The sequence below is a fragment of the Lynx rufus genome, unplaced genomic scaffold (genome assembly GCF_022079265.1).
Source record: "Lynx rufus isolate CCGP_SWC_20201006 ecotype Redwood Valley unplaced genomic scaffold, mLynRuf1.p SCAF_5, whole genome shotgun sequence".
In the NCBI taxonomy this organism is placed as follows: Eukaryota; Metazoa; Chordata; class Mammalia; order Carnivora; family Felidae; genus Lynx; species Lynx rufus.
This window is the reverse complement of record NW_025814867.1, coordinates 90,930,331-90,958,329: the sequence shown is the minus strand read 5'-3', so window position 1 is coordinate 90,958,329 and position 27,999 is coordinate 90,930,331. Positions and strand designations below refer to the sequence as shown.

At 39.0% G+C, this 27,999-nt stretch overlaps 1 protein-coding gene across 1 annotated transcript; it reads left to right on the top strand.

Moving 5' to 3' along the window:
* Nucleotides 1–5: 5 nt before the first annotated feature.
* Nucleotides 6–27,187, top strand: FAM162A (family with sequence similarity 162 member A). Its single transcript, XM_047099980.1, has 5 exons — nt 6–133; nt 18,741–18,863; nt 21,229–21,337; nt 24,533–24,641; nt 27,059–27,187. Exons 1-5 carry the CDS (start codon nt 100–102, stop codon nt 27,149–27,151), a joined length of 468 nt encoding a protein of 155 aa, XP_046955936.1. The 5' UTR covers nt 6–99; the 3' UTR covers nt 27,152–27,187.
* The last annotated feature ends 812 nt before the right edge of the window (nt 27,188–27,999 follow it).

The following is a 27,999-nucleotide window of genomic DNA, read 5'->3' as shown; positions in this document are numbered from 1 at the left end:
CCGCCCACCCCTTTCCTGTTGCGGAGTTTGGTGACATTGAACGGGCCCGCGCGCTGTCACCGCCTGCGAGGCACAGTCCGGTCGGCGGAGTAGGCGGCCATGGGGAGCCTGCGCAGCCTGCGCTGGGCGGCGGGTGAGACGCGGGTCGGGCTTGGGGAGATTAGGAAGATAGCGTGGCTGCTGGAGATTGAGGAATCCTGCAGCTTCCCCCAGGCCTGGTAACTGCTTGACTTCATCACGTACTCCCAAGTTCCTCAGAATCCTACCCAAAGTGATGGGAGAGAGCAAAAGCTGAGAGAGCAGCTGTTAAGCAGATAGTTGGAGTTGGCCAGGAGTGACCCTGGTGCCTGGCCATCCGTCCACCAGGCTCCCACTAACTTAAAGAGCCCTTGCTCCCCGTTCTTTTATCGCCCCGCCCCATCCCTGTCTCCTCTAGCTCAGTTCTTAAGGCACCTGCCATCCCTAGAGACACCCCCCCCCCATTTGCTTGATTGATTCAGGTTTCCACCCTAACCTCTCCCGTCCATAACTCTACTTGAGTCTCTCACCATCTCAAGAGTTTATCTCTGCTCTCAGGGAAAACATCGAGTCTCGGTTTCCTACCCACTTAGTGTCTGATGAGAAAGGGGATTTAAGGGTTCACAGAATAATAGTAATTGTTTTTCTAAAATGGGAGATACGTTTCTTTTAAACAGTTCTACAGTGAAGTACTTTGGATTTCTTGGGGGAAAGTGTTATGTAGAATCTGCAGTTTATTTTTCTAGTAGACATTTGTGTAATAGGTATTTGGAGTCAGAGCTTAATTTGTCTCCTTGGGGAACTACCAGAGCTTGGGGAACTACTTTGCTTAGTAGTGGCCGAGAAATCAGAAAGTTTGCCTCTTGACACTTTTCCAGGCACCAGGGCAAACCACTTTTGGTCACCTTTATGAGCTTTGGTAAGATCTGATGATTGATTTTTTTTTCCTTGGTAGCAAATTACTAAAAAGCTGTCTATTTCAAATTTTAAAGGAAGAATCACCCCAAACTTGCCTATTGAAATAATGTACATTACAAATGTAAATGAAGAAATGTAAAAAAAGAAAAAAACAAAAAAAACCCTTTCTATGGCTTATTTTGTGTTCCAATGGAGAATGGACTGGAAAACATGTCTCAAGCTAGAGAATATTATACACTTCTTTTAAAATAAACACTCCCTCCACTAAAAGAGATTGATTGCCTTAATTTGTTCAGCTTCGTTGAACTAATTTACCTAAAATCTTTTGTGTACACCCTGTTGACCTGTTAGCTGTTACAAGGTAAGTGAAAGAATAATTACTCTGTAAAAAAACTAAAATAGCTGAGTTAAAGAGACTTTGACTACATAGGAACTAAGACTAAAGGTTTATAAGTAGTTTATCTTCCTTTCTTGAAGATATATTTATGCATTATAAAGATTCAAAAGCCTCTCTGCAGACTTTTGATATTCAAGATCTTCAGTATTGGGCAATCAATCAAAACAAAATTCCTTGAGCTAAAAAGAACAACATACTTTATTCCAGATAGATCCACTAAGAATGTTACATGAAGAACTCTTTCCAAAGGGTCTTTGAATGTCTGATGTTTTGTGAGCAACTCTAAGTGATCTGCCTTTTCACCCACTTGTGCCCATTTTATAGCTAAATACTCTGACATACATTATTTTACTTGATTGATTTCTTATAGTATCCTTCTTAGGTAAGTCTTATCATTCATTCTCCAATGTACAAGTGAATAAACATAGGTCAGATGGTTAAATGAGTTGTCCAAGATCATTTAGCCATAAAACGTTAGAACTGGGAGATGAGTAAGTGCCTTCTAATTCAGGAACTTGTGCTCTTTGCTTCATTCAAGCTGCTTATACAGGATATGTGTGTGCTGTATATGTGTTTGTCATGACTAACTGGGCCTCTCTCTCTTTTTTTTTTTTTTTAACGTTTATTCATTTTTGAGAGACAGAGAGACAGAGTGCAAGCAGGGGTGGGGCAGAGAGAGAGGAAGACACAGGATCTGAAACAGGATCCAGGCTTTGAGCTGTCAGCACAGAGACCGACACAGGACTCGAACTCATGAACCGTGAGATCATGACCTGAGCCAAAGTCATACACTCAACCCACTGAGCCACCCAGGTGCCCCATCTCTCTCTCTTTTTTTTTAATGTTTGTTCATTTATTTTGAGAGAGCGCAAGCAGGGCAGGGTCAGAGAGAGGGGGAGAGAGAATCCCAAGCTGGCTCTGCATTCAGCACAGGGGCCCTAACGTGGGGCTTGATCTCATGACCAGGAGATCATGACCTGAACTGAAATCAAGAGTCAGACTGAGCCACCTAGGCGCCCCTAATTGGGTCTGTTTAATGTGAAATGGAAGTGTCATGAAATGCAGATTTACTTGGGAAATGGAAGCACACATTCATGTGCAAATGGATTTTCAGTAAGAAGACTGATTTATCAGACAACCAAAGGAATGGCAGATCATATAGAAACATAATCTAGGCATACTTCACTTATCCAGAATATTATTTGGAATAAGATACTCTAGGTGAGTGAAATTTCAAATAACCAAAGCTTACTCCTTTAAATGATGGACCTTTGTTTTTAAATGTTTCTGTTGGAAATCTTTGCTGTACTTTCTTAGCAAACAGAATATAGGTTTTTATGAGCTTGAACTTGTCATTTTGTGGGTGTAGGTGTAGATATAGGTCAGAGTTGTTAACTTGTGGTTCTTGGACCCCTTCTCAGATGAGAGGTCCTGTGAACCTCTGAAATTATATTCATGTTTTTATGACTATATACCTGTTTGGGGAAGAGAGGATCTGTATCTCGCATCCATTCCTTAGAGCAATCTGTGCTCTTTAAGTTAAAAGGCACTGATAAAATGATTTGGAACTAAATGACTACTGAACTATACTCCTGTAGGTTCCATGGCGGTAAAGACTAAATTGTGTTTACTAAATCCTCAGCATTTATCAATGTCCAGCTTATAGTAGACAGGCAATTGATATTCTTTGAATAATTATTTTTAGCTTTTTTAAAAATTAAAAACTTAAAATTAACAATTATTAATTTCTGCAGAATAATTACTAGGTCAAAGGAATGGAATGGCCTTACAAGAATGTTTCTTCACACCTTCAGAAAAATTTTGTTGTCCTACACTTCTTTGACTTTTCAACAGATTTTAAAATGATTTTATCATTATCATTGTTATACCAATACAGTGGACCATGGAGCCTCCTTGTCAGTTTAACTGACATTCTGCAGCATTAGAATCAAGAGATAACTTAGAGGTCATGAAGTGTAGCCCTCTAATTTTACAGATGAGGAGAGTTAAGGCCTCAGAAGGAAACTGAGTTGACCCCAGAAAAATCATACAGGTGCAAAGCTGGGACATAACCAATATCTCCTGGCTCCCATTCCGATTTCATTTCCAGTACATTCTGCGCCTTCATTGTTCGTTTTGTTTGTTCTTGCTAACCAACCCTAAATGAATACATGCCCATTTTTAGTGCTCTTTGGCTTTGCTTATCACACACTCCAGGTGTTGCCAACAGGTTTTTATTGAGCACACATTATATGCCCTGTACACTCTGAAAACTCTAAAGTGAGTGGACTCCCTCTCTTGGTAAGGCTGCAGTTTATTACAATGAACAAATACACCTATATAATACATCTGGAGAGCTTATGTAGTACAGTATATATTAAGTTCTAGACTGAAGAAAAGATTTTAAGTGCTGCCATGGTGTCATGGAGCCAGTTCCTGTTGGTTTTGTGCACATTGCTTCCCAATTTCACAATTAGTCATGTTACATTGGTAGCTTGAAATCTGCTGTGGTCAGGGTTATTGGCAAACACTACAAATCAGGGATTTTCTCCACTGACCTCCCCCCATGACCCAGCATACCACTGGCTTTAAGAAAGGAATAGATGTATAGGTTAAGATTATCTACTGAAGGCTCCATTGAAACCGAACGGGAGACAGACAAGAGCAAAGATAGGAGCAGTAATGAGTCTGGAGAGGTTGTGGGAGGAGAAAGGGTAGTAAGAAGAAAGGATTACCTTGGATTTCAGTCAGGAAGTAATAGAAAAGGTATGGCCTTTTGAGTGTTTTGAACTACACGCATTTGGGCAGAAAGGAAGCCTTTATGCGGAAGTTCCCAAAGAAGCATTTTTGGAAAATTACATTGGCTGCTACATACGTGAATAGCTACTGCTTGTGAAGATATTACAGAAATCTATGTGTGAGGTGATGATGAAAATGATAAAAAATAAATAAGTGAATATATATATATATATATATATGAAGTGTTTTGAAGAAATTAGTATGGCTCTGTGAAACAGGATAATTTAAGGAAGACTGAAGTTTTGGGGGGGGGGGTTTAATAATTTTTTTTTTAATGTTTGTTTGAAAGGAGGGAGGACAGAGGATCCCAAGCAGCCTCCATGCTAACAGCAGCAAGCCCGATGTGGGGCTCAAATTCACAAATGGTGAGATCATGACCTAAGCTGAAGTCTGCTCAATCAACTGAGCCACCCAGGCACCCCAAAACTAAAGTTTTTGAGTGTGGAGGACTGTAGGAGTGTTGCGCCATTGTCAGAAATAAAGTTAAGAAGGGATACTGCTGTGGCAGAGAGGGTCATGAATTACTGAGTGGTAGGTGACATTGAGTTATAGGTAAATGTGGGATCTCCCAGTCAAAGACTAGGGGACAAAGGAGGGAGTCCTCCCTGAGACAGACAAATGCAGGAGAGAGGCAAAGACCGAATCTTGGAGGCCTGACATAGTATAAGTAATAGGAAGTGGTAAAGAGGACATTAAAGAAGGTACATCATAGAGGTCAGAGATGAAGGGAGAGAATATAACAGTATAAGGTAAGAAGGGTCAGAGGTCTTGTAGAAGGCTGAGATTAGTAGAGTCAAATGGCCACAAAGATGGGAAGAATAGAATCAAATGAGCTAATGGTGAGATTCTAAAAACATTCATGGGACCAGAGGGAAATCACTAATGTTAGAGCAATTTTAGTAAAATGAGCGGGGGAAGAAACATTATAGTAAAATGTGTGGGTGGTGAGACCAAGATGGTAAATTAAATACATGCCACTTATTCAGTCATTTGAACTATGAAAGGAAGGAGATTAGTTTTTTATTTATAGGAACTGTTGAGAGCAAGTGATTGTTTTGTCTAAGATAGTGTACCCTCAGTGCCACTGTGGTATAATGAGACCAGAGTTCTCATCAGCTACCAGTAAAGTGTAAATCAGTTCTGCCTTTCTGGAAAGCAGTTGTTCTGGTCTTAAAAGGGTTCCTATTCTCTAACCCTGCACTACCAGGATTCTACATAAGAAAATAATCAGAAATGCCTTCAAAGATTTGTGTAGAAAACTGCTCATTTTTGTAATAGTGAAATTGGGAAACAAATCCGGCCAACGGAATGATTGAATTCAGGTTATATCCACGGGTTGGATGTTATATAGCCACTAAAGGTATTTTTTAATTAATCTCTTGGAAAAGTGTTTTGACATATGCAAGATATAGTATTTGATTATGAAAATTGTATATGTTATATATAAACATAGGAAGATGCCTGGGAAGAAATACACCAAGTTGTTATCCCTGGAAGATGTGATTTTAGGTGTTTTTATTTTTTCATCATACTTTTTTTTAAGCTTCCAAATTTTCTATAATGAGCAAGTGTTACTTCTCTAAAGTTTATTTCTTTTAAAGCAGGGAGACATTTGGCAGGAAAAGGGCAGAGGGAAGAATCTAGAGGTGGTGAGTTAAGTTTGGGACAACATGTCTCAGTAAGAGGGATCACAGATGGAATGCTTCACTAGTTTAGAGTGAAGGAAGGCCTAGTGTTCTTAAAGGCCTGCAGAGAAGGACAAAAAAAACAGATGGAGAAGTAGGGAATCTGTTTCTGTCACAAAGTGGATTTAGGTCAACAGCTAAGACCAAGAGAGTTTCAAATAGCCATTATTGGGTAGATGGGAGGATACCAAATTATGGCCCCATCTCACTAAAGTTTGGCCACCAGATACATAGAATTGTAAAGAGTTTTTTCCTGTAGTTTCCTCCCCACTTAAAAACTGGCCAGGTTTCAAAAACACCAAAAAACAAACAAACAAAAAAACTGGCCCATTTCCAAAGGCTTATTTATAAATCTATTTTTGAACTCTAAAATTTTTTTCCCATAGAAGCAATGTTACAAAGGGTGACTAGGGTTCTAGTCAGCCCACCAAAGTTCATAATGTCGATCTCTCTTGCCATTTTTCCTCCCTAGTATTTTTCACATCTCTTAGGTACTCTCCATTAGGACGTATAGCTGTCTTATTTCTTCACACAAACCACTTGAACTACAGTGTTGTGACATAACCTAAAAGGAAGGTCCCATATCTATGTCTTCCTACTCCTGCTTCCTTTGCCCCTACTTTTTCCTCACCCCTGGCCTGTCCTGCATTCTGCACTCAGATTTACTGTATAAAATCACCATTGTTACTGTTGTTTTCCTGCTGAAAGCTTTTCTGCCTATTTCCCAAATCCTTTTGGGCGTTTGGCAAACAAAAGGACTCTCACTGTGGGGGAGCATGGATAGGCACAGTATCCAGAGCCAGAATGAGTTAGGCCCGTGACATCACTTAAATTCCAAGCCCTAGAACATCAGCATGGACCTCATTAAGAAGGCAGGTAGGTTTGTGAGCGATGGGAGCCTGGAAGGGAGATTCCGAAGTCTATGTCGCATACTTTTGTAAAATCTGAAAGCTGGGCATACAACTCTACAGGGATTCCAGACTTTTGATGTAATGAGTTACATATTACTGATGTGCAGAAGTCAGAAGTAAATCAGAGCTTCTTTTCAGCAAATTAGCTGTTGAAAAGAGGAATTTTGAACTCTGCCAGAGTTAGGTATTAAGCTCTGGAGGTGCCCTGTCATCCATGTAACCTGTGTTTGACAGGGACTCTGGCTGATTGTGTTGAAGAACAGCGATTCTCAAACGTGGTAGCACATTAGAATCACATAGAGAATTTAAAAAAATATTGATGCCAGAGTCCTGCTCCCAGACACTGGGATTTCATTGGATGGCTCTGCATTTTTTTTTAAAGCTACTCTGGTGATTGTTGTATGCAAAATTTGAAATTCACTTTTGTAGAGCATGGCTTCTTAAACTTCAGTATGCATAAGCATGACTTAGAGGGCTTATTAAAACATTTTTCTAGGCCATACTCCAGGAGATTCTGAACGTTTGGGGTGAGGTCTGCGAATTTGTTCTACTATGAAGCTCCTAGCTGAGGCTGAGTAAATAGTACTGTTTTAGACTTTAGAATACGTGGTATTCATTTCCATGTGTTGGGCACACAGTAAGTACTCATCAACTGTTGAATGAATGTGGGTATCTGTTTGCTTCTTGAAATTTAATGTTCATATGAATCGCTTGGATATCTCATTAAAAATGCAGGCTCCCTGGGGCGCCTGGGTGGCTCAGTCGGTTAAGCGTCTGACTTCGGCTCAGGTCATGATCTCGCGGTCCGTGAGTTCGAGCCCCGCGTCGGGCTCTGTCCTGACTGCTCAGAGCCTGGAGCCTGTTTCAGATTCTGTGTCTCCCTCTCTCTCTGACCCTCCCCTGTTCATGCTCTGTCTCTCTCTGTCTCAAAAATAAATAAACGTTAAAAAAAAAAAATTAAAAAAAAAAAAAGAAATAAAAAAAAAATGCAGGCTCCCACGGGCACCTGGGTGGTTCAGACAGTTGAGTGTCTGACTCTTGATTTTAGCTGAGGTCATGATCTTAGGGTGGTGGGATCACACCAGGCTCCCACCTGAGGCTCTGCTGAGTGTGAAGCCTGCTTGAGATTTGAGATTGTCTCTCTCTTTCTGTCTCTGCTCCTCTACCCTGCCTGCACGCACGCACGCTCTCTCTCTCTCTCTCTCTCTCTCTCTCTTAAAAAAAAAAAAAAAATACTGACTCAGATTCTGTAGGTCTGGGTAGGAGCTGAGAATTTGCATTTATTCTAACAAGTTCCCAGGCGATGTCAACTATTCTTGAAAATAGCAAGGTGTGACAGGATATATACCAACATGTATAATTTTCTCATCTCATTTCCATCAGCGTACATTAGTCACATGACCTTCATCTACACATTTTAAGTCTATCCTGAATTGGGCACATTTCCTACTCCATTCCTTTCTTTCTCTGTCCCATTCCAAAAGCATATTGGAGTGCAAGTGAGAATGACATTTTTATAGAGATAACATCAAATTTTTGCTACTTTTAAAAATATTAAATATCAAGTAAATATAAAATATTCATAAAACCCATATAGAGTAAAAACAAGATATAATTAATACCCAAGTACCCATGTTTTAAGAAACATTTTTATTTTGGAATAATTTTAATTTACAGAAAAGTTGCAGAGATAGTTCTGTATACCTCTCACCCAGTTGCCCCTAATTTTAACATCTTCCATAACTATACTACATATGTCAAAACTAAGAAATTAGCATTGGTATATTACTATCAACTAAAGGACAGACTTTATTCGGGTCTCACCAGCTATTCTATTGATGTCCCATTTTCTGTTCCAGGATGCCACAACATGACATAGTTGTCAATGTCTCCTTAGTCTCTTCTGGTCTGTGACAGTTTCACATTCTTTGGTTTTCATGATCTTGATAGTTTTGAAGAAGACTGGTCATGTATTTCATAGAATATGTCTCAATTTGGGTTTGTTTGATGCTCACTTAGGGTGAGAGTAGGGTTATGGGTTTGAGGAAAGAATAACTAGCAGAGGTCAAGTGCCCTTTTTATTACATCATATTAGACGATATCCACATGATTTACGATTTTAACCTTGACCAGTTTGTTTCTTCCTTGTAAAGTTACTGTTTTTGCCTTCCCATTCTCTGTTCTTTGGAAACAAGTCACCAAGTCCAACTCACACTTTTCCACAAGGAGAAAGGAATCCCAGAGGGAAGAATATCTACATGTATTTGGGATTTTTCTGTAAGGAAGATTTGTCCCTTCTCCCTTGTTTATTATTCAGCTATTTTTATATCCATATGGATGCATATATTTTATACCTTAAGTTATATAATCTATTACTACATTATTTTGTTGTTCAAATTATTCCAGGTTAGGTTCTATCCGATCAGCTCCTGTGTCCCTTTACATGCCCCGATCTAAAAACATCCTTGTGTTTTTTGAATACTTCCTTATTTTCTGGCACTGCAGGGTATTCCAGCCTAGAGTCAGCCATTCTTCTCCAAGGAGCCCTAGTTCCTTTGACTGGATAATGATATTTAGAAATCCAGATCTGGGCACTGAGTGTGCTTGTTCCTACTGAAGTATCACTGATTCCATGTCCTCCTACCGGGTAGAGCTAGGAAATACATGTATGTATAGTAACCCATGTGTATACACAGACACTTAGGATTTTTTTAATGTTTATTTATTTTGAGAGAGCCTGCATTCTTGAGTGGGGGAGGGGCAGAGAGAGAGGGAGAGAATTCTAAGCAGAATCCAAGCTGTCAGTGCAGAGCCCAACATGGGGCTCGATCCCACAAACCATGAGATCATGACCTCAGCTGAAATCAAGAGCTGAATGTTCAACCAACTAAGCCACCTAGGTGCCCCTGTGTTTATATCTTTTGTCTATTATCTCTCTATATACATAAAAATATATGTGAAATATAAATATATTTATATACTTCAATAAATATCTGTATAAACCTGTAGGAGTTAATACTGAATTCTCTGACTGATCCAGCACCACATTCATTCTAGCCTTCTACCCTTGCTTTTGGAACTTCTTTCTCTGGATTCTTATTATGTACCATTTATTTACTTACTTATTTATAAAGTTTATTTATTGTGAGGGGGGGAGGGACAGAGAGAGAAGGAGAGAGAATCCCAAGCAGGCTCCATGTTATCAGCATAGAGCCCGATGCGGGGCTCAAACTCACAAACGGTGAGATCATGACCTGAGCCAAAATCAAGTCAGATGCTTAACCAACTGAGCCACCCAGGCACCCCCATTACCTACCATTTATTTACTTATTTGTTCAATCCTGCTATACTTGTAAAGTAGTTTCAGGATTATTAATCCATGCTCCTGTAAGAAACAAATTTGCCAACTAGAGTACAGTGTTTATGTATAGTTCTTTTTATCTTTGGTACAGTTTCCAGCCACAACGTTTTCCAAAGTTACTCATGTCAGCTTCTTTTTCCCCCACCTTGAAGGTTGTGAAGTTAGGTCATGTCATACATTTCTAATAGTTTGGCGCATTTGTCACAGCCTGAATTCCATCCTTGGATTCTCCCAACATCCTAGTTGATGTTTTAAAATTTGCATATGTTAAAAGCTCTTTGTGATGTATAGTTTTATGGATTTTGACAAATGCCATGATTTTATTTTTAAGCAGATGATTAGCAGACTTCATAGTTAGCAACATACTTGCAACACGCTTAGCAACTGATTTTCATACAGGTTATAAGACACTAAATTAGATATCTTCTAAAAGTCTCTTCCTCTCCCAGCACTCATTGAACCTCCATTTATCATGTCTAATGTCACATCACTGATGATTCACTCCAGGAGTGTCTTGAAAGATTCTGAGAAAAAAGGATCCCTACCTCTCTGCACTGTCTATCATGAGGTTGGAAAGACAATTTATGGAAAGGAGGGGAAAACGAGGCAAAAGCCAGTACTTGAACCAGCCTCATCCCAGCTGACCAACTATAGCTTCCAGCTCCTAGTAAAACCTCTGAGGTACTAGTTTTCAAATTGTGAGCCCCCAGAATAACAGTAGCAGCATCACTTGGGAAATTGTTAGAAATGGGAATTCTCAGACCTCTCATACTGAATCAAAAACTCTGAAACTGGGGTCCAATAATCTGTTATAAGTCCTCTGGGTGATTCTGATGCATACTAAAGTTTGAGAACCTCCACTCTAGGTTAACCAGCCATTTGTCAGTCACATCCTCAGAGGCGGCAGGGAGGATTCATCTCGACTTCCTGCTAGGGCCCCAGGGATGCAGAACTGGTCAGCCAGGGGCAGGCTGCAAGTGTAACCAGAGGGTTAAAGGGCCATTTTTCTTTTGGTTTGTATGTTTGTTTTTAATTGTAATTCACCAGAGGATGGAAAATTTCTGGCTTGGATGTCTGTAGGGCAATATATTTTATCTCTTTGAGACAGAAAAGGAAGAAAAGACATCTTAATGATACTAAAACTTTTTTATGCTTTTGTTTTTTGTAATTGCAGAATAACAAATCACATTAAGTACTTCATAATTTTCTTTAGTGATTTCAGTTTTAATTTTTTTTACATTTGTTATTTCTAATGTGTAAAATATCATATTTGCATATGTTTTGAACGGCATTTATACTTTAGAGAGGTAAAAATTACTGGCATCCAGTATGAAGTTGTAGTAAGAAAAAGCTGGCAGATATTTTCTGATCCAGGTAAACTTCTCATGCCTTCAAGTGACTTTTTCACCACCAGCTCCACTTCAAATCTTACTCCCCTTACTCCATTCCAGCCACACTGGCCTCCTCGTTGTGGTTCCTAGAACCACTGTAGGGCCTTTGCTCTTAAATTGTTTCTGTTTGGAATATCCTGCCACTAGATATCTGCATAGCTAGCTCCCTTACTTCCTTCAAAAGTGGCATTCTCAAAGAGAGCTTACCTTAGTAGTCTATCTAAAATCTCACACACTCCATTCCAAGCACATAAGCGCCTCACTTTATGTCCTGTCCCCAGTGTTCATTTTTTTCTCTCTTGGCATTTATTGTCTAACAATGTATGTATATATGTATGTGCATATACTTTCTCTCCAGTAGAATGCAAGTTTTATTAGCATCGATTTTTTTTATCTCTTTTATATGTTGTCTATAACAATGCCTGATACATAGTAGGTACTCAGTTATTATTTGTTGAATGAGTATCTCCAAACATGGATTTATCTGGTAGTAAGTAGGTGTACCTGTTATCATTTTTTGCCTTATCGTCATTACCCAAACTAAGCTGAGAGTTACCTTGTCTTCTATTCTGCTAAACTGCCTCTGTTCTAATTAAGAGGGATGGGGAAGAGCAATACCTAAGGAAATAATTTGTTTCCTGTGGACGTTGTAGCTCACTGCCAGTTAACCTTGTTCCTCTCTGTCTCAGTGCCTTCCAGAAGGGAATGGGGCAGGATGCTGTGAGATGGGGCCTTGTAGGTCACATTAAACAAGGGGTCCTCTGGGGAAGATGAAAAAGTCCTGGAGATGGATATTGGTGATGGTAACACAACGGTGTGAATGTACTTAATGCCACAGAACTGTACACTTAAAAGTGGTAAAAGTGGTAAACTTTTATTATGTATATTTTAGCACAGTTTTTTTATTTTTAAAACCCCAAACACAGTGGGCCTGAAAGTGTAGTTTCAAATCAGCAGTAGCACCTTCACCTAAGAACTTGTAAGAAATGCAGATTCCCAGCCTCCACCCCAGAACTGTTGATTTGGAAACTGAAGGTACGTGTCCCCAGTGCTTTGTGTTTAAACAAGCCATTCAGGTAGTTCTGGTGCACGCTGAAGTTTGAGAATCACAGCATTATGTAATTTTGTTTTAATCCCGAGAGCTATGAAAAACTATTGAAAAGTTTTATAGAATATTTTCATTCATAAAATTAGCATAAAATGGTCAGAAATTCTGACCACTTTAGGGGTAAAATTGAAAAGTGCTATGGAAATGTTTTGAAAATTATTGTTTTAAGTAGTACTTCAAAAAAAAACCTTAAAATTTAGAGTGCCTGCTATATTTCAAGCATCTTGCCAAATGCTGTCACATTTGTTTTTCCATTTGCAGTAAATACTACATTATCCACATTTAAAATGAGGAAAGATGTGGAAATCAATTATACTGTAATTTATCTACTTTCCTTATGGTGCACACTTACTGCCACTAGGTGGCACTGGTGGGGTGGTTACCCAGACCTGGGCAAGGCCTTCTGGGATTACAGAATTAGAAAATGAAAAAATGCATACCCTTATGAAAGAAATTAGCAAATAACCACAAATCTTTACATAAACATAGGTCCCAATTTCTGGTACATAAGAGGACCTCTGAAAATCCACTCCTATATATAAAAACTATGAAAACACCACCAAAAATTCTTAAGATCAACTTTTTCAGAACTCTAGAAAATAACCAGAGGCTTGTGGTAGTCTGAGTAGTATTTATCCAAGAAAAATGACTTAATCATGGTAAGAATAGCAAGCTTTATAATAGTTTTAACAGTTTCCTTTGTCCTGTCAGCTTCACAGTGGCCTTGAAAACCAGTAGCCTGTCAATCACAGTAGCTAATGAAAACCAGGAGTTCTAGCAGGCACTGAAGAAGGCAGAATGGATTTGGAGTGCCCTAAAATCCACAACCCCTGAGAATTGTTACTCTTGGCTTGTCTGGAGCTTCCCTGGAAACACCCATTCACTGGGCTTGCCTTTTTTTCACCCAACTCAGCTAATTCAGTGGGAACAGTTTCTCCCTCACCCACCCTAGAGCATGCTGCAACAGGCACACAGAGCCCTTTGGCAAAGTCTGGCAAACTTCTTGGTGGCAGGCATTTAAGGATGTCTGTTCAGCGATTAGGTGGCCACCAAGCTAACACAGAACATAGACAGAATACAAGGGAATATAGATTAGTGGAATTGAATTGAGAGTCCACTAATAAACCCTCACATTTATGCTCAATTTTTTCTATATTGTGCCAAAATAATTCAACAGGGGAACGAATGCTTTTTTTCAACCAATGATGCTGGGAAAACTGGATATTCATTCACCTGCAAAAGAATGGAGTTGGATCCCTTCCACACACAGCATACCTGTATTAACTCCAAATGGATCAGGCCTAAATGTTAAAACTTAAAACGATAACATTCTTAGACAACAGCGTAGGAGTAAGCTTTTGTGACCTTGTATATGACACCAAAGTCTCAAGCAACAAAAGAAAAAAAAAAAGGATAAGTTGGACTTCATCAAAATTTGAAACTTTTGTATTAAAAGGACATCATCAAGATGGTGAAAAGACAACCCATGAAATGGAGGAAAATATTTGCAAGTCATACATCAGACAACACAACTCAATAATAAAAATACAACCCAATTAAGAAATGAGCAAAGAAGCTGAACAAACCTTTCCCCAAGGACATACACAACTAGCCAACAAGCAAGTAAAGAGATTCTCGTCATTACCCAGTAGAGAAATACAAATCAAAATCACAACGAGATGCCACTTCACACCCACTAAGATGGCTTTTATTAAAAAACATAAATGTGGACTAGGAGGTGAAGAAATTGGATCCCTCAAACATTGCTGATGGAAATGTAAAATGTGACCACTTGGAAAACAGTTCCTCAAACGATTAAACAGAGTTACCGTATGACCCAGCAATTTCACCTTAGTATATGCCCCAAAGAAATGAAGATGTTTGTTCAAAAAGTGCATAATTTTCCATGTCAGCATTCTTCATAATAGCCAAAAAGTGGAAACCACTTAAATGTCCATTGACTATAAACAAAGTCTAGGGTATCCATACAATGGAATAAAATTTGTCCGTAAAAAAAAAAAAAAACAACAATAAATACTACAGCATGGATGATGAACCTTGAAAACATGCTGAGTGAAAGAAGCCATTCATAAAAGGCCACACATTACATGATTCTATTTATAAAAAACATCAAAAATTTTCCATATTTCCAGAATATGCAAATCCATAGAGATGGAAAGTAGATTAGTGGTTTCCAAGGGTTGGAAGGAGGAAGAAACAGAGTGACTTAATGGATCTGGCATTTCTTTCTAGGATGATGAAAATTTTCTAGAATTAGATGGTAGTGATCAGTACACAACTTTGTGAATAAGCTAAAAACCATGATACTGTACACTTTAAAAGGATTAGTTTTATGATAATGGAGTTATGTATCAAGTGTTATTTTAAAAATCTTTACACAAATATAAACATATACCCATTTAAGTCTATAGTAATATCTTTTAAATTGTTACATTCATTTTTTTTTAATGTTTATTTATTTTGGGGGAGAGAGAGAGGGAGAGAATCCCAACCAGGCTCCATGCTGTGAGTGTGGAGCCTGATGCAGGGCTCATTCTCACAAATCACGAGATCATGACCTGAGCTGAACCAAGAGTTGGATGCTTAACTGTTGATCTCAGCTAAGGTCATGATTTCACGGTTTGTGAGTCTGAGCCCTGAGTCAGGCTCTGCACTGACAGTGTGGAATCTGCTTGGGACTGTCTCTCCCTCCCTCTGCCCTTCCCTAGCTTGCTCTATCTTTCTCTCTTTCTCAAAAATAAATAAATAGGGGCGGCCTGGGTGGCTCAGTCAGTTAAGCATCCAACTTTGGCTCAGGTCATGATCTCGTAGGTCGTGGGTTGAAGCCACGTGCCAGGCTCTATGCTGACAGCTCAGAGCATGGAGGCTGTTTTGGATTCTGTGTCTCCCTCTGTCTCTGCCTCTCCCCCGCTTGTGCTCTCTCTCTTTCTCTGTCTCTTTCTCTCTCAAAAATAAGTACACATTAAAAAAATTTTAAAGATTTTTAAACATAATAATAAACTTTTTAAAGTTTTTTTAACGTAAGAGAAAAAAAACAAATCGTGGTTCTAGTCAGCTTTGGGGGAAAAAAAAAACGTATTTTACTCCTATTCCCTCTCTTGCCTCCCCCTTATTGCTCCAACTCTGAAGCTACAAAGACATCCAAGTAGGAGTTTGGAACTACAAAGGTACAGACAGACTGTCTACTAACAAATAGATCTTAAAAACTACTTGAACTTTCCTATGAGCTTTTATCCACAAAGCTGTGAGGGAACATTTTGGTTGCATTAAAGACAAGTTTTAGGCATTCCTTTTTTTGTCACCCAGAGCATCACAGAGTGCCAGGATACTAGTAAATTTATCACTGGTGTCTTTCCAACTTTCTTTTCTGTTCCATTGTACTTCATAGTGGTCCCCTTTTTCCATGTATCTAGGACCCTAGGGGTCTTCTGATTCTGAATCCTATCAGCCCCGGTCTCTCTTGTACTGTGACCCCCATACTCAGAATCACTCCCCTTTCTTCTCGCATCAAAAGTATTTCTGGCTTTTTCTGCTTTGAATTCTGATTTATTTATGGGGCACCTGGGTGGCTCAGTCGGTTAAGCGTCTGACTTCAGCTCAGATCATGATCTCACAGTTCATGAGTTCGAGCCCCGCGTCAGGCTCTGTGCTGACATCTCGGATCCTGGAGCCTGCTTCGGATTCTGTGTCTCCCTCTCTCTTTGCCCCTCCACTGTTCATGCTCTCTCAAAAATAAATAAAAACACTAAAAAAAAAAAGAAGAATTCTGATTAATTATAATTGATTTAAAAATTTCATGTTAAGGCTAAAGGTGAAAATAGCTAACCAAAACTAAATTCTTAGGCATACATTTGTTTTAGGAATGAATGTATTTCCTAGTTTTGTTAACTTAGAAGGCATGGAAACAATGACAAACCCAGTAATACTTCCTCTTTAAAAACCATAGCACCCTGAAGGAATGTCTGATTCTAAATCAGAGACAGGAAGCATTCAAAACAAATCTGGAGCATCATGTCCGAAAGTAGGGAAGCTATCAATGATTACTCAGCACATGTTGAAAGTACTCAGGAGCCAATTTGGAAGGGTCCCTAGTGGCTAAAAATGGGAATATCTGAGCATCAAAAAGAAAAATGACTGAAATGGGCTGGAGTACATAATGTGTTAAAATGCAAGCGTTCCTTATGTTATTTTTAAACAAAAGGTCACCTGTGGAGGCTGCAAGGAAAACAGTTCATCAATTTGAAACTGGCAAATGGAAAGAATCAAGCATTCATTCCACATTTCCTGTGGACTTTTACCTTAGAATAATCCAGTAATTCATGTAGAATATGACCATTTTATATTCTATAATGAAACAATAGATCTAGGTAACAATCATCAATGTCTGATAAAAACATTAAATGAAAGATTGATGGAGAACTTTATAAGGGATGAGTCAGACTGATAGCATCTACTGATAAATCTTAAAATAAAATTGATATATGCCTCTTGATAAGATACAGTAGGAAGAACACAGTACCACCTATGGCATATTATTCCTAAAAATTCTAACTTAAATCTGATGAAGCCCCAAAAATCTGTTTACGAGGAAAAAGAATTAGAAGAATATGTTAAACAACACGATGGGGATACAATCAGCAAAATTTGAAATGAGGGAAATTCTATAGAATTAATGATGTAGTTTCTTCAACAAATGATAAGGCAGGGGACCTATACAGGACACATCAACCATATTCAATGTACACTTATTTAGAATAAATCAACTATTAAAAAAATGAGCCCATTGGGGAAATACAATATTTGATCATAATATGCTAAGATCAAGGAAATATTTTTTAGTTGAGCTAATGGTATTCTGGATAATGATTTTGAAAAGTTGCTGTTGTGAGATACATACTGAAGTATTCATAGGTGAACTAATAGGATGTTTAGGATTTGCTCTAAAATAATTCAGTAGGAAGTAGGGAGGGGTGTTCAGATGAAACTATTTATTGGCCATGTGTTGATAATTGTTGACACTGGGTGGTGAGTGCATGGAGATTTATAGTACTGATCTCTGTGCTTAGAATTTAGATTTTAAAATTAGCTATATATATAATATAGCTTTATACATTTTTTAATATAGAGTTTAAAAACTTCACACAATTACTATACCTGAAGTTGATTTCCAGTTGGGGAATTATGGCTTAGGCAAAACAAGGCTTTCTAGAGCCCCTTGCTGGCCATTGCAGCCCCCTACCCAGAGTATACCAGAGTCGTATTGGCAATTTGGCATCTTGGTTTATCACTTGTGAGAGGTTCTAATCTTTACCTAAATAACTCAGTGCTGTAATATGTAATATTTCCATCAGGAGCATTGTTATGACAAAATACATGTGAGAAGTACTTTTATAAACAGCTGATAAAATGTTTATATTACAAATTGCTAATTTCCTGATGAGCAAAACATGTATATTTTAAAACAGCACCAAGGATCACACTTTAAATATATGTATCTTATATATATATATATATATATATATATATATATATATATATATATATGAGCCTGGGTGGCTCAGTCAGTTAAGCATCCGATTTCGGCTCAGGTCATGATCTCACGGTTTGTGAGTTCAAACCCCACATCAGGCTCTGTGCTGACAGCTCAGAGCCTTGAGCCTGCTTGGGATTCTTGCCTCCCTCTCTGCCCCTCCCCCACTCACACTTTTTCTCTCTCTCTCTCTCTCAAAAGTAAATAAACATTAAAAAAATTAAATATATGTATCTTACATGCACAGTAGTATATTCACTTTTTAAATGAGTTAATTTTTATAAATGAAATATAAACCTTGTAGGTATTTCCTATTTTAATTTTTTTTTTTTTCAACGTTTATTTATTTTGGGACAGAGAGAGACAGAGCATGAATGGGGGAGGGGCAGAGAGAGAGGGAGACACAGAATCGGAAACAGGCTCCAGGCTCCGAGCCATCAGCCCAGAGCCTGACGCGGGGCTCGAACTCCCGGACCGCGAGATCGTGACCTGGCTGAAGTCGGACGCTTAACCGGCTGCGCCACCCAGGCGCCCCGGTATTTCCTATTTTGAGACACCATTAGATTTTCTTTCTCTGAAACATTTTCCTGTCTTTTTCTAGGAAGCTATTTTAGGTTATTTGAAAGAGATGCTTCCTCATCTCTAAGACTTACCAGAAACTCTGATTTGAAGAGAATAAATGGATTTTGCACCAAACCACAAGAAAGTCCAAAAGCTCCACCCTGTAAGTATGTATTCGTTTTTCCAGTTATAGAAGCTCCTGATGAATGGAACAACTTGGAATCAAAACAACCTAAAAGACAAGTCATCGCAGGGTTGTCACACCCTGTCCTATAGTTGAGGCCTCCCAAATTGTACTGTTATTGGCTCACATGTAGCAATGCTTTCTTCCGTTTCCTCACTTGTCACTTTCATCTCTTATTTCCAGGATTAGATTGGAGCTTTTTGTTGAAGAATGGATGCGCCAAAGTAAATAGTGATCTAGAAGTTATCTTTTAGGAACCCCAAAGATGAACCACATTAGGAAATGATGTTTGGGATACAGTATAACTAGCACCAGCCTCTGGCTTGGGCATTAATTTCAGCCATCAGTACTCCTATTCTTAACTCAAACCCTTGTCACTGTCACTACTGTGGAAACAAGGAGCATAATATATAAACTGTAGGGTCCCACAAGCTATTTGCTTGTTCCTTCTTCATGGGTGTACGCTCAGGTCAGGCAGGTCTTGGTGAATAGAAAAGAACTATCTTCAAAGAATAGTTATCAGGAGCTTAAAAATGTTTATATCCTTCAACCTGGTGTTTCACTTCTGGGTATCTATCCTCAGGAATAACCCCAAATGTGGAAAATCTCTGAGTGTAAAGATGTTCCCATTTTTATAATAGGAAAATGAGAACTAAATCTAAATGTCAAATAATCTGGGAATGATTAATTATGTATGTTAGATGTACTTGATGAGATTGTACAGCTGTTGGAAATGGTGCTTGTAAATACCATGTACTGGCATGGAAAATGTTTGTCATTATGTCCATGAACAAATAGGATACAAAATTTTATATCGTGTTTAAGCACATCATGATATACATATAAATGACACATACACACACAGGGATAAGACTTAGGAAACACTACCAAAGTAAAAATATAGTGATTATGCTACAACAGGAGAATTAGGGATAGTTTTTATCTTCTACTTTTATATCTATACTTTCCAAATTATCTTTAATGTACTTACAATGGAAAGAAAGCAAAAAAACAACTATAGAGTTGTGCCAAGTGCTGGGAGAGTTAAAAAATAAAACTACAGCAATGCCATTTCTATACTTCTAAACCTCTTTTCTCACCTTTGGTTCTTTATGGATTTTTTTTCCTAGTGACTTCCCAGTTCCCTTTGCTGTTGCCTTCTGGTTAAGTGAGAGAGGCATAGCACGACTATGTGGCAGTGGGAAGGAGTATGAAGGAGTAGGTAACAGTCAAGGAGATGGTCTGTCTGTGAGAGATGTAGGCAGCACGTGGAAGTTAAATGAGATTATCTCTGAAGGTCCCTTCTAACCCTAACATTTTGTGATTCCCTAACTTTTTCTGCTCCTTATCTTCAATGACTTCTCCTTTTATTTTATTTATTTATTTTTTTGGAAGACTTTCTCTTACAGTCTGTGGTTGTGTGCCTTTCTTGTTCATCCACCTCCTTGGCCACTTCATTTTCGTCTGCTGCCTCTTTCTCCTGGACAGTCTCTTGGGTCTTAATCATCTTCACTGGCTCTCCCTTTGCACTGATGATTATCTCTGCTTTTGACTTAATTCATGAAACCTATTCAGATGTTGTAAATTTAGACCCAATAGATAGATATAAAATGGTATCCATGCTTTTTCCTCTCCTAACTGGTTCTTTTCAGTCTCCTGATTTTGGTTAACAGTACTATTGTTGTCTTGCTCATTCACATTTGAGGCTATTTGATTCCTTCCTTGTCTTAATCAGTCTCCAAATTCTTTCAGTCATCTTCAGATTGACTTTTTTGTCTCTCTTCTCACCGTTCCAACTCCAGTTCGGACCATATCACCGCACTGTTGTATTACAAGGTCCTGTTTGGACTTGTTGCCCACTCTATCCTATCCTTCCTTTCTCTCTTCCATCTATTATGCAGATTAATCTTTTAAAACATTAACTTCTTCCTTGCTTCAAAGTTCCCAAATCAGGTTTAAAAAGCTTAGCCTGGCATTCAGGATCTTTGATGATCTTATTTTACCTTATAACCTTGTTCTTTTTCTACTGAAGTCAAATAAGCTTCTCATTGTTCCCTTCTTAGTTCATCTTTATCTTTATATACTTGCTTATGGTGTTCTTTCAACTTTCAATGGCTAGGAAATAATGGTTTTATTTTACCTCAGCCTTCACAGATTTTTGTATCTCATTTGACAAATGCGGCATCCTAAGAAATTCCATTCAAACAAAGCTCTAATTCGCTTGAGGTTTCTCAATGGTTCTGTTTAGTGGATAGCTAAAAAGCACGAATAGCACTTTTTAATTGCTAAATTTGAGAGTAATAACCTCAAGTAAGTAAGATGTCTTGTCTTGTTTTTTTCATAGACACTTACAGCCACAGAGTGCCATTACACAAACCTACACATTGGGAGAGGAAGATCCTGATATGGTCAGGTCGCTTCAAAAAGGAAGATGAAATCCCAGAGACTGTCTCGTGAGTGCTGAACTTAGGGGTTGTAAGCAGCTTTTATTTCTCACTGATCCATTTCAAAGGAAAAACAGTTCCTTTGAGTCCCTATTGAAAACCTTTCAGCCAAATCCTAGAACAGTCTTAACTTCTCTAAATGTTTCCTCTTTGGCAAGTACCTGCAATAAAAACAGTACTGGAAAATCCATGCCTTCTCATTGATATGTTATGTTGCACCTAGTGGAGAGCTGTCAAGTACTCAAAAGTCAACTGATTGATTTCCTCTCCTAGCTACAGAAATCTGACTAAGCAGTGATGTTCACTGTTTTTAGCTTGTTTTTATTTTTAAAAAAAAATTTTTTTTTCAACGTTTATTTATTTTTGGGACAGAGAGAGACAGAGCATGAATGGGGGAGGGGCAGAGAGAGAGGGAAACACAGAATCGGAAGCAGGCTCCAGGCTCTGAGCCATCAGCCCAGAGCCTGACGCGGGGCTCGAACTCGCGGAGCGCGAGATCGTGACCTGGCTGAAGTCGGACGCTTAACCGACTGCGCCACCCAGGCACCCCATTGTTTTTAATCTAGGTATATCAGGTATCACTGACAATAATTATATTCTATAAAATCCACCCAAGTATTCAACCAAAGGCATAACAGTATTTAAGAGCAACATATTCTCTTTCTGGGATCCCAGAAAGCGTGCTTCCTATCACCAACTTTCTTAAACCCAGCTGTGGCTGAGATCTTGGGACTTTTTCAGAGTCTGGAGATAAGTATAGATTCCTCTGACTCAGCGTTTCTCAATCCCCGTGCTATCGACATTTTGGGCCAGATAATCCTTTGTTGTCGGAGGCTGTTGTGTACATGATAGGATGTTTAGCAGCATCCTTGCTTGGTCATCCTCCAGATGCCAGTGGCACTTAGTTGTAACAATGAAAAATGTCTCCAGACATTGCCAAACATCCCCTGGGGGGACAAAACAAAACAAAACGAAACCCTGGTTGAGAACCACTGCTCCAGCCTCCTGATGTTAAAGACCCTGATTGGTTTGCATCTCAGCCAAGAGAGATTGTGAGAAGTAGATGCCATCTCCCCTGTGGGGCATCATCATCTTTACTGATAGGGAGTTGGGAAAAAAGCTCTTAGATGTTCCCTTCTAGCAAGAAACTATTCCTGGAACTTCTGGTTTTGGGTTCCAAGGCATGATTTTAAAATATCTGAGTTCATTCAGGGTATCTTTTCCCAGGAAGAGAAGTCTTACTTGCTTTTTGTTTACAATGGCTTTAACAGAGCCGTTCTACTTCTGTCTGTCAAATTAAATAGTACATTATTTTCACTAAAATTACTTCAGCAGGAAAGCCCTGGTCCTTCTTAGCTAAGATGACAGTGTACTCTCCTGGGAAATAAGAGCAAGTTGGAAATAAGAATGATGTTAAGTTCCTGCCTGTGTCTTAATTTCTTCCTGAATATTCCAGCAGAAAACAAGCTGGTGTATACCCAGGGCCCTAATAGGTGCTGTGTAGACTTTGCCATGGAACACCTTCAGTCTGCCTTGCCGGTGGTTCCAAGATCCCCCTTAAGCCCAAAGTACTACCTAGTGAGTCACCATAGAATGCTCTTCTCTGGGCCTGAGCAAGGGTTCATCCTTGTGCTGGTAGTTCTGAACAGGCACTGCCCACTCTGATTGCTTCTGTGGGATGGAGGGCAACCTCATGGCCTTATTTAAATGCATTTTACTCTTTTAATGTAAAATATTTTGAATGAAAAATTCTTGTAATGAAAAGTAAAATATGTTTCTTTTCATGAGTATCGCAGCACTTTAGATTGGCATATCCATGCCAGTTCACATAAAATATTGTCAGCATGGGTAGTGAGTTTGTGGTTGGTGAGCTCTCAGATGCTCTTAACAGAGCAATTCACTGTCCTTAGCAGTTGTCCCTGGTTCCTCCCACTGCCCTGCTGGCCCAGTTTCAGTGCCTAGAGAACTCCCTTCACACTGCCACCTCACTGGGTCCCAGCTCTTATATCACAGTGTGTATGCTTTCAGAGTTCTGCCTCCTGCAATGCCTGGACGCTGTGCCTCCTTCCAAGCATTTCTAAAGTATTTTTTTCCTCCTGATTTCAAAAGTAATGTGTATTAAAAATCTGGGGGGAAAAAGAGAGGAAGGAAGGAAGTTAGCACTCCCATCCCATCATCTGGAGATAATCACTTCCTATCTACATCCCTACTGAGTAGGCCATTGCTCTCTCTGGGGCCCATTTGGACTCTTCATACACTGCCCTGAGTATCTACCAGGCTCATGTAATAGAACTGCAACTCACTGCCTCCATACAGAATCACAAAGGTGGAATGGCCTTCTCTTTAGACTCTTCCTTGTTAGGCGTCTTAGTTTTCACACAAGAATGATAATCCAACCCTCAGTGTTCTGTTAAGGCACATGGGTCTGTATTCAGTGGACAGGTTCAAAGACGTACTTGCCAAAGAGCGCAGTCTCAAGTTCACTGTCATGCGATTTTAGCAAAACATTAGTTAAAAGGTAAACATTAAGGAAGCATTGCTTAAAGGATCTTTCTCTGTTGCACATATTGTCTAGAATCTATTCCTGGTTCTAAATCTAAGTATTAGAAGTATTTAGATTATTAAATCTGTTCCTGGTTCAAGGCAGAAAGCAAAAACTTGGGTATAAAGAGTGCATTGTTTAACTCTCTCCCACGTTTGTTTTCTGTCTGAATTGTGATTCATGTTGAAACATATGAAACTCATGAAGCTCATTGCAGTATTTGTTGTCAGGATGTTGTTCAGACAATCATTATATCACATAGCATCTTCTTAACCCCAGGGAGAAATATCTTCTGGTTTCACTTTTAACATTGGCTGCTAATGTGAAACTTGAAAGCCAAAATTGGAGACGAGCATAGCAAGCATAGGTTAATACATTTTGCCCCTTTTTTTTCCCCCTTTGTTCCTGGATTCACTTTCTGTCTTCACACTTTTTTTCTTTAAGTTTGTGCTATCTTGTTGGATTTTATATGTAAATTTAAAATGAGTTAATGAAAACTCCCCATCCTCCCCCAAATCCTACAAGATTTCCAGGTCTCACATCTTTTTTATATTTATGGGTACCACTCCACTTTTGACTTGTCAGACATAGAGCTTATTTCCTACTGGCAACTTCAGAAAGAGAAATGTTAACTGTCTGTCATGATCTCATTGTATTACTAGGTTTGAGATGCTTGATGCTGCAAAGAACAAGATCCGGGTGAAGATCAGCTATGTAATGATTGCCCTGACAGTGGCCGGATGTATCTTGATGGTTGTTGAGGGCAAGAAGGTGAGAGTGGACTTCCTCTCTGTCTCTGTTTTCTACAAAGGATCTAGAGGAAATCAGGGGTTGACCCTCATATTTAGTCTCTGCAAAGAGTTGGTTACTTTCTTCACGAGAAATGGTAAGAAACAAAATAAGACACAGTAGGGACAAACCTGGGATATCCTGTCTGGGGATAAATAGCAAACCCTAACTTTGGCAAAGTGAAGGACTGAATTATTTTTGCATGAAGTAAACAAAAAAAAGTGGTTATCACAGATGTCATAAAAAATTGTGAAACAAGCAAAATGACACTGTTGTATCTAATGATGACACCTACATATCTATAACGCACTCCCGGTACATGGGGTTATTTATCCACACTCTAACTTCCTTAACCCTGGTGAGCATTCTTGTCACCATTCTTTACTTGAAGCTCAGCCACACTGGGCCATATGTGTAAGGACCATAGCTCCTAAACAGGTACAAAGGTATTCAAGTCCAGAAATCTCTGTTTTAACATACATCATTATTAATAGCTATCATTAATTGAGTATTCACTGTCTTCTAAGCACTTGGCTGTTCTTTCATTTGAACCTCAGAACAGCACAGCGGAATAGATACTATTATTAGCACCTTATTTATAGATGAGGAAACGTGGCTTAGAAAGCTTTGCTCACTTGCCCGTCTCCTGAATGGCAGAGCACAGTTTGAATCTAGACCTGTCTAATTGAGGTTGATAGTAAAATTGCTCCCAATTATTGAGTCCTCATTATGTCACAGGTACTATTAAACTCACTGAATCACCACAATGCCCTGAGAACCTAAGCAGTGGTTCTCTTAGTATCCATACTTTATAAAAGAGAAACCTGAAGCTCAGAGCTATTAAATCACTTTCCCAAAGTCACATAGCTAATAAGTGGCAGGATAAAAATGTAGAGCCAACTTTTCAAGTTCCCAAACTCATAGTACTATCTTGTGATTAAAATATGTTTTTTTTTATATGCAGCAGGACTGGTCAAACCCTTATTTTAATACTATGTCTAATTTTATATATCACAACTTCCATGTGGAAAGAGATGTCTTATATCTATTATAAAATATTAAAAAGGTTCTTCTGCCAACCCAGTGATAACTGACTTCCTTATCCCCAGTGAGTGCAGAGTAAAAGGAAATGAACATCTGGCTCTCTTCAGACTCTTGGAATGGAAAATACTGACCATTTAGGCTGACCTTATGGGAGCATGAGGGACAAGTGTGCAGGACTAGGTGAAGTTCTTTCCAAGACATCTCTGTTCCTGCCCCACCTCAGTTTTTCTTCTGATTTCCTATTTGACTTCTCATGCTTAGTTCTCAGATTGAAACCTGTAGAAGCATGTGGACAGGACGTAGGGGCTTCTGGAATTCTAAGAAGTCTGTATTGGTTTTGTATACTTGATTATAGTAAGCTGAGTCTAAATACTCTAGAAACAAGTTATCCCCTGGGATTTCCTCTAGTGTCATCCTAGGGTATACGCCATGTACTTTAAGAGTTTCTTTTCTCTCCTTTATGTACCAGAAAGCCATTTCATTTGTTTCACATGGAACTATCCACTTCTTAAAAGTTGGTAAATGCTACTGTAGAATGGAGAACTTTTAGACTTAATGCTATATAGAAGAGAGAAGTTAGCCATTGTATGTTCTGTCCTTACCATCAAGGTACCATTCCCATTGTCCTACCCCTTCCCATACCTAATTCTTTACATGTGAAATTACACAGAAGAAAATTCCACCTTATGTATAGGGTGCTAGTTTCACTTATTTGGTATAAAACTTCTGAAACTGGTCAGCTTATGTAAGCTTCACAGGCATGTAATAGGTCACGTGGAAGGAAACAAGGGAAGAGAATGGTTGCCTCTCCCCCACTGCTGTTTACTCCCACAGGTTGGAGTAGTGGGATAGATACTGGTGAGAGTCATCAGTCGTAGTATTTAGTAAAGTCTGGGATCTCCAAAGCTAAATATTTTTGGTAAAAGAGGAGTAAGGAGTTTGAAGGGTATGAAAATACACAAATGAGTTAGGATAGGAGAAATGGTAGCAACAAAAAAAAGTGAAAGGAAAGAAAGGATAGAAATGGAAACAAAAAGGTATTAATACTAAAGAGAGAAAAAAGGGAAAAAGATAATGGACTTAATTGGAAGAAGCTAGATTTACAGAAACATGCCAGAAAGACAGAGAAGGTAGAGGTGCAGCATTTCTCTCATGCTTGACTGGATGGGCTACTGTACTGTGAAGCATTAGAGGAAGCAGAAGGCACGGGGAGGATGTGTCTGTGCCCAGTGTGCACACAGCAGACCATTGTGGGCATGCCCTGCCACAGTTAATCTATTGACATGAGTGCAGGGTAATGACATCCTCCCCAAACCCACACAAATAATCACTTGTTCAAATCTGTTTCACTTTAGGCTGTCAGAAGAAACGAGTCTTTAACAAGCCTGAACTTAGAAAAGAAAGCTCGCCTGAGAGAGGAAGCAGCTATGAAGGCCAAAACAGAGTAGCAGAGGTATCCATGTTGGCTGGCTTTTGAAAATGCAGGAATAATGTTGCAGCAATTAGCCTGTTATTAAGAAGAATATGGTATGAAGATCTGTTTCATGAAAGTATGGTTTACACAGACATAAATTTCTGCTGTAGTGGTACAAATAAATTTCCTTAAAAAAATGACCTGTCTATATTTTTATGGCTTTGATCCAGGTTAAATGCAGCCTTTCACCTTTTTGGAGAAAAATCGGGCAAGTTATTTAAACTTTAATATTAACTCTTCTTTAGAGAGATGCCATATCTTACTTTAATTTTCATTACGAAAGTGATTTCTCTACAGAAGCCAAAATGGCTTCTAGTTCTGTATTTCTCGCTCATGTGTACTCATTTTTAGAGGGATAAGGAAAGCCAGCTCAGTATACTGCCCAGGGGCATCTTGGAGAGCTAACCTCCCCAAATATCATGGTGCTTCTGAGAGCCCTGGGAAGCAGCTAGATCACACTCTGCCATCTTCAGGCATGTTGACAGAGGCTTGTAGGAGAGCAGTCTTGGAAAAGGTCCTGGGAAGGTGATGAGAATGGTCTGGTCATGAGTTTCTGAGGACTCTGAAATCCCAGCACCATAAAGTTGCTTTGGGGCCAGCAGTCACCTCTTCTGCTGCATGGCTTAGAGTTCACAATTGGTCCTTTTCCTGTTGCCTTTACACTAAATTTCTCAATTACGAAAATCTATCAAATGCATATTCTTATTTATTAGTGTTGAAAGATAAGCATGTGCATCCAGGATGTATTTCATTTACACTTTACGATGCCAGCTGTCTCATATTTAGGTATGGATGCTGGTATTTCATATATTCTCACGTTTC

Bases quoted from the DNA above. Each gene is read 5' to 3' on its own strand.
- FAM162A (XM_047099980.1), top strand. From the start codon at position 100: ATGGGGAGCCTGCGCAGCCTGCGCTGGGCGGCGG. The intron at 18,864-21,228 runs GTAAGTATGTAT...TTTTTTTCATAG, and splicing joins AAGTCCAAAAGCTCCACCCT to ACACTTACAGCCACAGAGTG. The intron at 24,642-27,058 runs GTGAGAGTGGAC...GTTTCACTTTAG, and splicing joins TGGTTGTTGAGGGCAAGAAG to GCTGTCAGAAGAAACGAGTC.